The sequence below is a fragment of the Lynx rufus genome, unplaced genomic scaffold (genome assembly GCF_022079265.1).
Source record: "Lynx rufus isolate CCGP_SWC_20201006 ecotype Redwood Valley unplaced genomic scaffold, mLynRuf1.p SCAF_2, whole genome shotgun sequence".
Taxonomy (NCBI): Eukaryota; Metazoa; Chordata; class Mammalia; order Carnivora; family Felidae; genus Lynx; species Lynx rufus.
Genome location: NW_025814834.1, coordinates 207282028 through 207295465, shown reverse-complemented (window position 1 = coordinate 207295465; position 13438 = coordinate 207282028). Strand labels below are relative to the sequence as shown.

Sequence of the window (13438 nt, the reverse complement as noted above, 5' to 3'; positions counted from 1 at the left end):
AGGAGAAAAAGCAGCAGTCCAGACCACTGGGGCAAGACGGAACACTTTTGTTGACAGTCCCAGCCGAGGCCCCACTGGATGCTTCGGAGACTGTGGGCTTTTACCTTTGCTTTCTCAAAGTCCAGGTCTTTGCCTATGGTGGTGAGCAGGCGGCAGAGGCACTCAAGGGACTCCTCGTCATGGTTCTTCAGCAGCTTCACCACACAGTCATGCATGATAGCTTCAGTCAGCATCTTGAGTTTAAAGAGCTCTCCAATAAACTTGATGTTACCAATGGATCTCCGCCGGGCTTTGTCCTTAGCTTCTTCTAGTTCGTCATGAAGCCTCGTCCTCTCCTCTGGCTGTTGTGTAAGGAATGACAATAGAAGCTTGGATGACAACTGTGCGGCACAAGAGAGGACAGGAACACACACACTCTGACTCATGGTCTTATCCTTTGTGGGGTCAGGGATACCCTGTGAGAATCTGAAAGCAGCTTCAGACCTGTTCTATTCCTCAGAAAACTAAACTACCCCCCAAAATTTGCATCCATTTCAGGAGATTTCTGGAACTCACTGACCTCTCTGGGATCCGGGCTCTGAATTCCTGTCTGGGAAGGTTTAGTTGCTCAACCATGCAGCACGAAAAAGAATAAAGCGTTCCCGTGAACTTCGATACTGTATCTCCACATGAAAAAAAGGCCATAAGGCATCTACTGACATAGCAGGGGAATGTAGCCGGTTTCATGAAAATTCTATTTGGTAACACTCAGAAGCATAAGCACACTGCTTTCCTGTGAAAATACTCACAGCACTGGCAGCCTCGAGTTCTTTCTGCTTCTTTTCAAAGACATCATCATCTGCTTTATCTTTTTCAAACTCTTTCTGGCAACGGTTCAGGAGCAGCTTCCGGAAATTCACTGTGTTACCAGGTTTGTCTGCCATGGGTACTTTCAGCTGCATCCATACAGGAAAATGCAAAAACATCAAGATTACTTAAGACATTCAATCATTTTCTCAAAATATCTATTTTATACAAAATAATGCTGACTGAACTACAGGAAAGCTTCTAAAAGAGGTACACGATTTAGCTTCAGGCAGTTTGTGTTTCATGGTAACATGTCTCAAATTTTATACAGAAAAGATATACATTCCTCTCATATAAGTGTACTGTACCTTTTATGGCTGGTTTGCCTCTAGCTGACTTTGATGTCCATGTAATATTGTAACAACTATGACTCCGCCCTTACCTAGACCTTTGTAACTCTACAGGGTTATTACTTTTGTTTTTCTATTACCACGGTAGTTAAGTTTAAAGGTTTAAAGGAACAAACAGAAATGACATAAAGCAGGGGACAATTTCACGGCTATAGGAAAACTGTTGTGGGTAGGGTCCTTATTCTAGAAAAAAAGCAGAAGAGGGGGACCGCTTTAAGGATTTTTGAGATACCTCGTCTTCAGGGGAAAGTCATAACTGTGATGCTGGTACTTACCTGTACTATCAATACACTATGTTTACTGATTACTTTTTATGTGCCAAAAGAAAATACTAGTTTTCCAAAGGTTCAATCTAAAAAATGGCCACCTTAGAAACATTCTTTGACACACAGGAAGACCCAGACTGGACAGGGTAGAACCCTGGAGGCAGGATGTGTACAAGGTTTCCACGCAAGTCTCATAACTGCTTTCTAGTGACAGCAATAGCTGGTATCTTAAAGGTTATTTGTAACCAAATGCAGAGCCGTTCTTATAAGAAAGTGGACTGGTGCAATGACTGACTAAAATATACCATTTTATAGATGAAATGCCCCAGAGTGTCATTCTGAACAGCTACTGTGTAACATGGCAAAATGATTTTTCTGGAATCACAAAGTGGGTCCCAAAATTCTGAAATGCATGGTCTTTGCCCTAAGTTTAATGGGAGAACCTGGTAAAAAACAGAACATCCTGTATTTATACTCACAAACAAGTTACTGTTACCAACCACAATGGACTTGGGAGAGCTGCTGATTCAGGCTGAATGGCTAGAGAAACTTCTTGAGAACTGAGTACTATGATGCTATACTGGGTCTGTGCTAGAACTGACGGACACTCTCCGAGAGATTCCCTATGACACATAAAAGACCATTTAACAGACCAGTTCTTCTTTTTAAGACTTTATTTTAAGGTAATCTCTATACCCGACGTAGGGCTCAAACTCACAAGCCCAAGATCAAGAGTCGCACACTCTACTGACTGAGTCAGCCAGGCACCCCAACAAGTCCGGTTCTAACCAACCAAGAGAGCAAGTGTTTCATTACACCTTCCCTGCCCCCCCGCCAGCAGGAAATATTAACTCAGGAAGAGGGTTAGATCACCAAATTTTTTTTTTTTTTTGACACACATAAAAAAAGAAAAAAAAAAGTTAAGATGTCCTTAACTCCAAATTCAGGCCATAAAAATGCAAGTGACTACAGATCATTTCAGGCAGGCCTACTCAACAATTGCATGTGAAGGCAGGCATTTAATCAGCCTTCAAGAAAAGAAATGCTGGGGTGCCTGGGTGCCTCAAGCTGGTTAAGTGTCTGACTTCAGCTCAGGTCATGATTTCACGGACAGCTCAGAGCCTGGAGCCTGCTTTGGGTTCTGTGTCTCCCGCTCTCTCTGCCCTTCCCCCGCTCTGTCTCTGTCTGTCTCTCTCTCTCTCAAAAATAAAATAAACTTAAAAAAAAAGACTAAGTTTAAAAACAAAAAAGAAAGAAAAGAAAAATGCTACATGAAAACAAAGGTTTTCCAAAGCAAAAACCAAAAGTGGACTCTATTTAGAATATACAACAATGCACTACGAAAGAGAACCAAAAAGCACATCCACAAGCAAGGTAGTATATAATAGAACAACAACATGATATCAGGTTCCAGAACAAACTAAAACTTTAAAAAATCAGCAGAAGAAAAAACCAGCAGGTATTTCCAACTTGCTGTTTTGTTGAAACACAGAAAACCAGCCAGATCTATCCAGCTTCTTGGGATGTTTACCAGCATCACCTATATTAATACTACAGGCATAACTGGTAAGACAAAAATCACCTGGGCCACAATCTATCAGCTCTAAAGAGATGTTTCTTGTATTACAGATTGTACCATGCAGAAAATGAAGAGAATGTGGACAACAGTATGAAACTCTAAGCCACTGTCTCACGGTGAGAGGGACCAGAATGAAAATGAATCAAAAAGATTAAATAAATAAAACTTGTGACATTTTTTTTTTTCCAGGAAACAAGTAGAAATGGCAAAAGGCAAGGGAGAGCTTCCCTACACAAAAAGTGTAAAAAGCTAAACCTTTTAGACCTTTTCCATAAGGAAGGCTATTCAAAGTTTTGGGTTAAAGAACAAAAGAGAGGGGAGCCTGGGTGGCTCAGTCAGTTAGGTGTCCGGCTCTTGATTTCGGCTCAGGTCATGATCTCACGGTTTGTGGGTTCTAGCCCTGTGTCTGATGGTGCGGAGCCTGCTTGGGATTCTCTCTTCCTCGCTCTCTCTCTGCCCCTCCCCTGCTCAGCCCCCCCCCCCAACTTTAAAAAAAGGATCAGAAGATATATATACTTAAAAGCAATTCTTTTCTTAAAAATGTTTATGGGGGGGGGTAGGGGCAGAGAGAGAGGGAGAGAGAGGATCCCAAGCAGACTACGTGCTGACAAGCCTGACCCCACAAACTGTAAGATCATGACCTGAGCCGAAATCAAGAGCCGGACACCTAACTGACTGAGCCACTCCTAAAGGCAATTCTTTTAACCCAAGTTTCAGTTTCATCCTCCAGAACAAGGGAAACACAATACCTGTGTCTAACCCAGAGGACAGCTTTGAGCATCTAATGAAGTGGGTTTAGTGGAAGCACTATGTAAGTCACAGAGGATGGGATATTTGAAACACTGAACATTAAGCTTCAATCCTTTCCACTGCAAAGGAGGCATTCCAATGACTGCAGATTGAGGGACATTATAAAATAGCTGTTGAAACAGGTACTTTGGAGACAGTCTTAACTCAGCTCTGCCAGGTGACTTTGGCCAAGTTATTACTTAGCTTTACCAAACATCTATTTCTTTCTAAATGGGGATGATAACATCTTACTGGAAATTACATGAGGGCAGTTTAAGTAATGGAAATGATAGTGGCTGGCACATCATCAAGAGTCTAATAAACTAATATAGCTATATTTATACACTTGGAGCTACATTTCACATGTTTATGATTAAAAACTCAGGGTAATCTAAATTATAGTAATGCAGATATCAAAGAAAATATATAAACAAAGTTAGCTCACCAAGTAATTAGGGAGAAAACCACAAACAGCAAGAGAAATGACCATCTGCTATCCGCAAATGATGACAATGAGAGATTTCACATGTATAGGTCCTAAAAAGCATGATTATGCAGAAGTGTTTTAGATACGGTCAAATGAAGATACTGACACCAAACAATCAGTGGAATGAATGGCCACAGATTGGCAAGTACATTTATCTTCCAGCAGATGAATGCCTAGCTATACTACCCCCTGAAGACTTGTTTGGGAAAATGCTTTTAATGTCCTCAGGGATGGTTATTAAGAGGGTGGAAATATGGAAATAGGCTAACGAGAACATGTTCTCTGAGAATGGCTGGTGATGCATGGTAACTTTTTTTGTTCTTGAGATGATAAATTCAACAGGGTGATGACATTATTAAGTCAGCCTTGTTGTCTGCTGGACACTGACTGGTCAGAAGACCCAATGAAATTGTTTAGTTAGAATAGACAGGAAGAGTGAATGTCTCGGTCTGCTAGGGCTGCTATAATACCATAGAATGGGGGCTTAAACAACATTTATTTCTCACAGTTCTGGAGTTTGGAAGACCAAGACTAACGTGCCAGTAGATTCAGTTCTTAGCGAACACCCTTTTCCTAGTTTACAGACGGCTTTCTCATACATCCTCAAGTGGTGGAGACAGGAACCTCTAGTATCTCTTCCTCTCCCTATAAAGGCACTAATCTCACCATGGAGGCTCCACCCTTATGACCTCATCTACACCTAATTACCTTCCAAAGGCCCCACCTACTAGTACCATCAGACAGGGTGAGGACTTGAACATATGATCTAGGGGTGTGGGACACGAACAAACAGTCTTTAACAATAGACAAGGCAGACGTCTGCAAGTGTGATTATGGATAATAGCAAAAATCAAAGATGATGTACAACAGTGAGAAAAAGATCTCTTTAGATAACTATCATTTTCATTAAGCAGTAGTCCATGATCAAAACTAAGATAATGTGTTTTAAATGAGTTGCTTGAGGAAGTTGCTCAGGGAGTTAAGGGAGTCAGGGGGAATATTTCAGTAAGGCTGTTTGGTGAGCTAGAACACTGGAGAGCACCTAAGCTTTTCATGTTTACACAACAGTAAACTGCGTGTCATCTCATATTGGGAGGAGACCTGTCCATGTACCGGTCACCCAGCAATCTTGGTTACGAATGTTGCCAGCATCAGGTAGCCATTTGCGTCAAGCAACAGGACCTGTACTGCTGCTGATAGATTTGCTAGTGTTGAGGGGAGATACTTCTTATCCCTGAAAGGATCAAACTCCTTGAGAGTCAGCAATGGCTGCCAGCAGTGTGTTAATTACAGTAGTCAAATGGAAGACTAGAAAATGAAAGGACCAGTCCCAGCAATGCTTACCATGGCCTAGGGGTCATTTTGCTCTAAAAGCATGGGGCGCCTGGGTGGCGCAGTCGGTTAAGCGTCCGACTTCAGCCAGGTCACGATCTCGTGGTCCGTGAGTTCGAGCCCCGCGTCAGGCTCTGGGCTGATGGCTCAGAGCCTGGAGCCTGTTTCTGATTCTGTGTCTCCCTCTCTCTCTGCCCCTCCCCCGTTCATGCTCCGTCTCTCTCTGTCCCAAAAATAAATAAACGTTGGAAAAAAAAAAAAAAAAAGCATGTCCTGGTTTGAGGTAAAATATTTGAAATGACTAATGTAGTGGCACCACTATGTTAGCTCTAAAATGTGAAGGGAACAGTAACCAACCAATTGTCCCAACTATCACTCATGAGTCCACGGTGACCTAGTATCCTCCATCAGTAGTTATCTCCTGACCTTAGTAAATCACCTATTGAAACTGAACGAAATACATACTCCAAAAATACTACAAACAAATCTATCAAACTGTGTCGCTGGTTAGATACATCTGAAGAGGTATATAGCGGTGAGAGATGCCCAAAAGATTCAAAAGAGTTCTGAAAGGGCAAGTCATTTCTCCTCAACGTTTCTTTAAAGCATTTTTCATCTGTTGTCAGGCGAGCTGCACGTCCCTCCTCCTCCAGTTGACTCTAGCCATTTGCTGTTGCCCACGGCTGACTTTTCATGTCTGTACTTCCAGGCATTATTTCTCATAAGATTTAAGTGTGTCTCCCTTATTCCCTTAGTGACTCTTCCTATACTCAATCCTGCCATTCTTTGCATGTCTTGCTTTAAGCACTTGAGCAGTGGCAACATGAAACTTCTGCAAATGGCATAACAGGACACAGAATGCTCAAAAATCTGCCCTCAGTGCCTACCTTTATAGCTGAGGTATATATGCCTGCCGGAGCAAAGATAAGTAAAAAAAAGAAACAATACAGACGTTGGGCATATAATAAACTCAAGTTGTTATTCTTTCATTCATGCATTTACCCACTTATCCCCAACGTATGTCTGAGAGTCTATGATGTGGCCAGGAACCATTCTAGACACTGGGAATTTAGCAGTGAAAAAACAAAAAAAAAACAGCAACAAAAAACCCAGAAAAAGTACCTCTCCTTAGGAGTTTACATGCTAATGGGGTTTTTGAGATGTGGATTTGGTTTGAATTATGATTAAAAGAAAAACACAGGCATTTAAAATTACCAACAATCCGGGGCGCCTGGGTGGCGCAGTCGGTTAAGCGTCCGACTTCAGCCAGGTCACGATCTCGCGGTCCGTGAGTTCGAGCCCCGCGTCAGGCTCCGGGCTGATGGCTCGGAGCCTGGAGCCTGCTTCCGATTCTGTGTTTCCCTCTCTCTCTGCCCCTCCCCCGTTCATGCTCTGTCTCTCTCTGTCCCAAAAATAAATAAACATTGAAAAAAAAAAAAAAAATTAAAAAAAAAAAATAAAATTACCAACAATCCAACTAAAATTTTTTTTTTTAATTTTTTTTTTTCAACGTTTATTTATTTTTGGGACAGAGAGAGACAGAGCATGAACGGGTGAGGGGCAGAGAGAGAGGGAGACACAGAATCGGAAACAGGCTCCAGGCTCCGAGCCATCAGCCCAGAGCCTGACGCGGGGCTCGAACTCACGGACCGCGAGATCGTGACCTGGCTGAAGTCGGACGCTTAACCGACTGCACCACCCAGGCGCCCCTATCCAACTAAAATTTTTATTTAACTCCAGATTTAGATAGAGGATGTTTTCTCTTATCTCTCTTCCCCATTTGCCATTCTGAACGGTCCTCCTCCTAAAAGAAGTACTGAATTCTAGTTAAATGCTGTGCAGTTTGTAAAGGGAGTTCTGTGGGTCTCTCAGTCACTCCTGGTTGAACTAGTGAAAGCAGCGGCAAACTCCACAGGCAGCGCTTCCTATCTCTTACGATGCCCTCACGCCTGATGTGCCACAGCTTTCACTTAATACAGCTGTGAGGAGCAGGCAGCTGTGTACATGTATAAATGTGTCTGTGGAAATAATAAAGGTGGCATTTACAGAGTAACTTGGGAAAATCAAAACTATTACATCAATTTCCTCTGTAAATCTAAAGAATTTCTTGCTTAAAAGCCTATCCTTTAGGGCATCATGGAAAACTGACACAACAGAACTGCCTTCTCTAGCCCTCACCTACATAAGTACTACAAAGTCACATTTTACATGGAGGTGTGTGATCCACGTAAATGACATGGAGGCCGAAAAAAGGTTTAAAAACTGCTCAAAACTGAGAACAAGTATTCTCTTAAATCTTAAAATCTCAAAAATCTGGGCCAGGTTTCCCAACCTTGGCCCTCATGACATTGAGGGTAGGATAATTCTTTGTTGTGAGGGCTGTCTTGTGCACTGTAAGATGGTCAGGCATGCTGAGCCTTTGCCTACTAAGATGCCAGCAGCCATAACCAAAAACGTCTCTAGGTATTGTCCAACGTCCCCTGAAGAACAAAACCACCCCTGGTTGAGGACCACTGATCTAGTCCATTGTTTAAGATTCTACCATTTAATACTCGAAACCTTTAGAAGAATAAAAGCCCTACATAAGCAATTTCCTAACTTTCAGAGGAATTAGTGAAGAGGGATGACAGAATGGTTGTGAAGATCAAATGAGTCAGACATAACAGGTTAGCATATCCCGCAAAAAAAAAAAATACTGCTATTATTCCCACTACTCCACACTCTTACTACTCATGGCTATACTGTATGACTGGGTAGATAACCATAACCAGATTCTATTATTTGGAATGACCAACACTGACGATCCAGGACAAGTGCCATAGGTCTACACGTTTCTTACAATCATGAATCAGGCAAAAGACTTTGCAATTTAACCTGTCTTGATAATACACACTGCCAGTGATAACTGAGGTACTTAAATAACTCAATGAGTACAGTGGACAGAAAGAGAGCACCTCCCCTAGATGAAAGTTTAATTTTTTATTCACTGTCTTCAATTTCTCTTATTCCATTGGGAGGTGTCATTTCTCAAACTAATGATTATCATGAAAACAAATAACAAACCCAAAATGGTGCCCGTGGTCAAGAAAGTCTGGAAAATATTCCATGGAGTAGATCCTTCTTCTTTGATTTCACAAGAAACATCAGAATAGTAAATGAAAAGACATTTGCTTAAATTGGCCTTAGTGAGACATATTAACATTTTGATTTTGGACAACATTGGCCCAAAGACATGCCATCTTAAAAAAATAATTGGCTAAGGGGTGCCTGGGTGGCTCAGTCAGTTGAGCATCTGACTTCGGCTCAGGTAATGATACTGCAGTCTGTAAGTTCGAGCCCCGTGTCGGGCTGTGTGCTGACAGCACAGAGCCTGGAGCCTGCTTCAGATTCTGTGGCTCCCTCTCTCTCTGCCCCTCCCCAGTTCATGCTCTGTCTCTCTCTGTCAAAAATAAACAAACATTAAAAAAAATAATTGGCTAAACTCCATTTCATTCCTTACAGCATATAAAATAATATGGTGCACATTTAAGTATTTATCACCCAACTTTGTTAAATCTTAGTATTTTTCCATATTTGCTTTAGATCTTTTATTTATTTTTTTTAATCAAAGCCTTTTATTTTTCAGACAGAGAGAGACAGAGCATGAGCTAGGGAGGAGCAGAAGACAGAGGGAGACACAGAATCCGAAGCAGGCTCCAGGCCCTCAGCTGTCAGCACAGAGCCCGACGTGGGGCTCAAACACACGAACTGCGAGAGATCATGACCTAAGCCGAAGTTGGACGCCCAACCGGCTGAGCCACCCCGACGCCCCTACATCTTTTACTTTTTAAGAAACATTGGAGTAAAGCTCTAGGGCACACAGAATTTTATTATTTTGCTCTATCGCTTCTTTTTATTTTGTGTTTAACGATTTAAGTTTTAGCTCAATGAATTATGACAAAACAAACTCACATGCACACCACCAGGCATAGCACCAGGTCAAGAAATAGAACACTAACAGTCTCCAAGAGCCCTATTTGAAGTTTTCTTCCAAAACAGTACTACCTCCCAGCCCCCATTATCCTGTAGTTTATAATAACTACTTTTCCTTGTTTTACTGCCTAAACATGCATCTCCACACATCAGAGTTTATTTTTACTACATTTTTGAATTTTGTTTTATTTATTTTTTTATTAAAAAAAATTTTTTTTTTCAACGTTTATTTATTTTTGGGACAGAGAGAGACAGAGCATGAATGGGGGAGGGGCAGAGAGAGAGGGAGACACAGAATCGGAAACAGGCTCCAGGCTCTGAGCCATCAGCCCAGAGCCTGACGCGGGGGTCGAACTCCCGGACCGCGAGATCGTGACCTGGCTGAAGTCGGACACTTAACCAACTGCGCCACCCAGGCGCCCCTACATTTTTGAATTTTAAATAAACAAATCACACACACAATATGTATTTCTTTAGGGACTGGCTTCTCTTGCTAAAGTTTATTCTTGTGAGATCCATCCATGTGTATTTAGTCACAGTTTCATGTTCACTGTGCTACTATGAACATTGTTTCAAAGTTTTTATCCATTATGAAAAATGCTACCCACATTTTTGCATATGTTGCCTAGTATATAAGAAATGTACATTTATTGTTTATCAGTTGGATACATACTTAAGAATGGAAATGTTTGTTAAAGCAGAAAAATAACTTCAGCTTTTACAGCTGAGCCCTTCTTACCCCTTACATTCCCACCAGCAGTGCTTGAGTTCCTGGTGACTCACGTATTTGCCAACTCTGGGAAGATTAGCAATCTGGAGTTAATGCGTAGTTTTAGATCTAGTTGGCAAATGTCATTATGTTTGTTGGTATCATCTGAATGGCTTTTGGTGAAATGTAGATTTCAGTCTATTGTCCATTTAAAAAAGTTATTCTCTTAATGATTTCTATTAGCTTGGGGAAAAATCTAATATAGACCCTTTACTGGATTTTTGTAATTATCTTTTCCTAATAAGTGATCTATATTTTTATTCCCTTAATGATATCTTTTGAAGGAAACATGCTAATTTTAATGTAGTCCAATTTACCAGTCTTTTCTTTTGTACACAGTGGCATTTGTGTCCTAAGAAACCTACAAATTATTCTTTTTAATATCTACCCCCCACCCTGGTTACTTTTTATCTTTTGTTGTAAGTAGCTTTACAATAACCAGTCTAAATGTTTTCCTTCCTTCTTACCTTTTATTTATTTTTAAATTCATGCTTGAGGTTTAGAGTAAATCACTTCAATCCGTGGCTTTAACATCTCAGTACTTGTAAAAAATTTCTCAGCCATTTTCTTCAACTATTGCTTTTTTCCCACTCTATCCTCTCTCCCCTTGGGACTCGAAGTAATGCAAAGTTTGAGCTTCTTGAATTTTCTCCATTGTTTGCCTTCCCTTCTGTATTTTTCTCTTTTTTTGTATTTCTGTGCTTTATTCTGGATTCTACAGACTCACCTTCTACTTCATAATTCTTTTCTTCAGCTGTATCTGATCTAGGGCTATTAAACCAATCCATTAAGTTCTGAATTTTATTATAATATATATTCAGTTCTGGCATCTCTATTTAGTTCTTTGAAACTTTCTCATTCTCTGTTGAAAATTCCAACCTGTCTTTATCACCTTGAACATAATAAGTATAGTTATGTAATGTCTGTGCCTGATAAAGCCAGTATCTGGAGGCCCTGTGGGACGTTTGTTTGTTGCTGGTTCTCATTCATGGTGCCTTTTTCCCTTGTGAGATTTATTATTTCTAACTATGTACTGGATACCTTATTTGAAAAACTGTTCATAGAAATAACTGAAGACTAAGAAGACAGTTTCCAAAAAGGATTCATGCTTGCTTCTTCCAGGTACCTAGCAGGCACTAACACTCTAGAATCACTATAATCGAAATCCCAGGACTGAGATCATTTGATGTTGAGCGACATACAGTACTTGTGAGACCAGGTCAATTTCTGATTCAACTGTTTCAAGCATGCAGTCCTTTGGAATCCCAACCTAAAATACAGGATTTACTGGAGCCTCTTCAGCCACTCTTCTGGTGAGTGCTGGTGCCAAATTCTGTCCTCCTAGCCCAACAAGTCTATGAAAAACAAGTTTTTCAAGATGTTTAGTTGCCTCTTCTAGGGGACATTTTACTAAATGTTTCCATTTTCTTTGGATTTCTACCTTTTCTAAGACTTTAGCCTTAGTAATTCTTTTATTTTAATGTTCAATTATTTTGAGAGAGAAAGAGCACGTGCACACACACATGAGCAGGGGAAGGGGAAGGGAAAGAGGGAGAGAGAATCCCAAGCCCAGAGCCTGATGTGGGGCTCAATCCTACAAACCATGAGATCATGACCTGAACTAAAATTGAGTTGGACACTCAACCGACTGAGCCACACAGGCGCCCCAGTCTTAGTAATTCTTTATGTCATTTAACTCTCTGATGCCTTCAAGATTTTTAAATATTTTGTTAACAAACTTTTCTAATTGTTGTCACCCATGGAACGCTGGTCTGGATCACCTAACTTATCAAAACTAGAAGCCCTAATACTTACTTCTGAATACTTTTCCTTAATCTTACTTCCTTTTCTCTCTTACCTTGAATTTGATGTTTGGTATCTCCATTTGGTATAGTTTTATTATATATGTATTTCATATGAACAAGCTTCATTTTGCATATTATAAAAAATTACTGAATGTCATACTGTTATTCAGTACTATTTTTGAGGTTGACACATGCTAATACATTTAGTATTAGTTCATTAATTTTAACTGCTATGTATATATATTACTATTCAAATTCATGACCAAATAAATTGTGGTGTACTATAATATACTGTCTTGTTTAGGCATGTTTCAGTTATTTCCTATTATTCATTGTTAAAATCAATAAAAAAATATTATTTAAAAAGATGGCTTGTGTACATTTGGTAATTTCTCTGGGGTATATACCAAGAAGTAAATTCTTGAGGAATAGAATATGCACATCTTCAGCATTACTGTCTAAATACTCACCAAAGTGAAAGTGACTGTATTTAACTCTCAACACTTTTAAATTATTTCATTTTTTAAAATTGTAACAAGTGTGACTTGTACAGAATTGTGGTTTACTTGTCATTTCCCAAATCATGAATAACACTGAATATCTTTTGTTAAGTTCATCAGCCAATGGATTTTCATTTCTATAAAATGCCCATTTTTTTTTTAACGGGGCTATTTTACTTCTTATGTTTTCTTCTCCTTAATTCTATATAATAATAACATTTTATCAGTTACGTGTATTCCAAATAGATCTCCCATGCTGTGGCTTTATCATTCTATTTTACGTATGGTATCATTTGCTGCATACCAATGACTGCAAATTTTAACAGTCAAATTCGATACTATTTTCCTATTACTCACGTTGAATCCTAATCTTGCTAAAGGAATTTTTCCCCACTCAAAACTTGATGAAGATAGTCTCCTCAATTTCCTCCTAAAATATTAGTCTAATTTATTATTTAGACTTTCATTATTCATCTAATATTTAAATTTTCTATACAGTAGGAACCAATGAGTCCATTCTCATTGCCCCCTTTTATTTCAGGCCCTCAGTATCTCAAAAGTGTTATCAGCTATGATATTGAAGTCAGGACAGTGGTTTACCTTTAAGAAAGAGGGAAGGATACAGTTTTATTTATTGACCAGGGTGGTAGGTACGTATGCTCACTTTGTTGAAATAACACTGAGCTACACACTAATAATTTGTATGCTCTTTCTACAGGCGTGTTGTAATGGTGTGCTAAAGC

At 39.9% G+C, this 13438-nt stretch overlaps 1 protein-coding gene across 9 annotated transcripts in view; it reads right to left on the bottom strand.

The window, feature by feature from the left end:
* Window positions 1-13438, bottom strand: part of EIF4G3 (eukaryotic translation initiation factor 4 gamma 3) — a 311829-nt gene that overhangs the window by 47528 nt on the left and 250863 nt on the right. For 8 of the 9 annotated variants that reach the window (XM_047082664.1, XM_047082666.1, XM_047082667.1 and 5 more), the window contains 2 exons: window positions 789-935; window positions 105-341 (listed from right to left, as the gene is read on the bottom strand). In XM_047082664.1, coding sequence (XP_046938620.1) covers window positions 105-341; window positions 789-935 — 384 coding nt within the window. Of the gene's footprint in view, window positions 1-104; window positions 342-788; window positions 936-13438 lie in introns of those variants that run through there. The other variant, XM_047082673.1, reaches the window with a different exon arrangement.